The sequence below is a fragment of the Antrostomus carolinensis genome, unplaced genomic scaffold, assembly GCF_000700745.2.
Source record: "Antrostomus carolinensis isolate BGI_N321 unplaced genomic scaffold, ASM70074v2 scaffold1869, whole genome shotgun sequence".
In the NCBI taxonomy this organism is placed as follows: domain Eukaryota; kingdom Metazoa; phylum Chordata; class Aves; order Caprimulgiformes; family Caprimulgidae; genus Antrostomus; species Antrostomus carolinensis.
Window position 1 is genome coordinate 1 of NW_010340454.1, and position 933 is coordinate 933.

At 46.5% G+C, this 933-nt stretch overlaps 1 protein-coding gene across 1 annotated transcript in view; it reads right to left on the reverse strand.

The window, feature by feature from the left end:
* Window positions 1–11: 11 nt before the first annotated feature.
* LOC104531292 (serum albumin) overlaps window positions 12–933 on the reverse strand; it is a 12,014-nt gene continuing 11,092 nt past the window's right edge. Inside the window, exon 13 of the mRNA XM_010176142.1 lies at window positions 12–165. Within this exon, the coding sequence (XP_010174444.1) occupies window positions 12–165 (154 nt within the window). The remainder of the gene's footprint in view (window positions 166–933) is intronic.

Consider the following 933-nt stretch of genomic DNA (forward strand, 5'->3'; position numbering starts at 1 on the left):
TTTTTTTTTTTTTAAAAGGAGATGGGAAATACCTCTTCGCCAAAGCATGTCTCAACATCTGATTGCTTGCAGCACTTGTCTACCATGGTAGTGAAACCCTCAGCAATTGTCTTGATTTGTTCTTCTGTCATCTGGGGCTTGCGTTTAATGAGGTTGACAAGTAATCTGAAAACAAAGCCACAATACACAGTTAACTCTACCTGTTGTAGTTGGATTTCCCAATTTAAAATACACCATTCTACGCAGGTACAGCTCATTTATGAAGTTTTTTGTCATGCTTAGAGAAGTCTGTACCTATTTGTGACTCCAAACTCCCAGCCTACCACAATCATCTGTTTGGTTTTTGTTATCCTGGTTACTGGTGGGGGAAAGAACTTAATGAAATGATCTCTGTGTTGTGTTAATTAAGTACATCTTAAGACTTGCACTGGCAGTGAACCTGTGTGAAACTGGTCAACCAAGACACTGATTTTATTTGAAGAACATATCCTAGGCTGCATAAAGAGAAGCATGGCCAGCAGGTCTGGTGAGACCCCACCTGTACTGCATCCAGTTCTGGGGCCCCCAGCATAAGAAGGACATGGACCTACTGGAGCCAGTCCAGAGGAGGCCAGAGGATAATCAGAGGGCTGGAGCACCTCTGCTGTGAGGACAGGCTGAGAGAGTTGGGGCTGTTCAGCCTGGAGAAAAGAAGGCTCCAGGGAGACCTTCTAGAAGGCTTGCAATACCTGGAGAAGCCTATAGAAAGGCTGGGGAGGGACTTTTTTTAAGGGCACATAGTGACAGGATGAGGGGTGATGGCTTTAAAGTGGAAGAGAGGAGATTGAGACGAGATTTGAGGAAGAAATTCTTTCCTGTGAGGGTGGTGGGACATTGGCCCAGGTTGGCCAGAGAAGCTGTGGCTGGTCCCCCCCGGGAGTGCTCCAGGGCAGG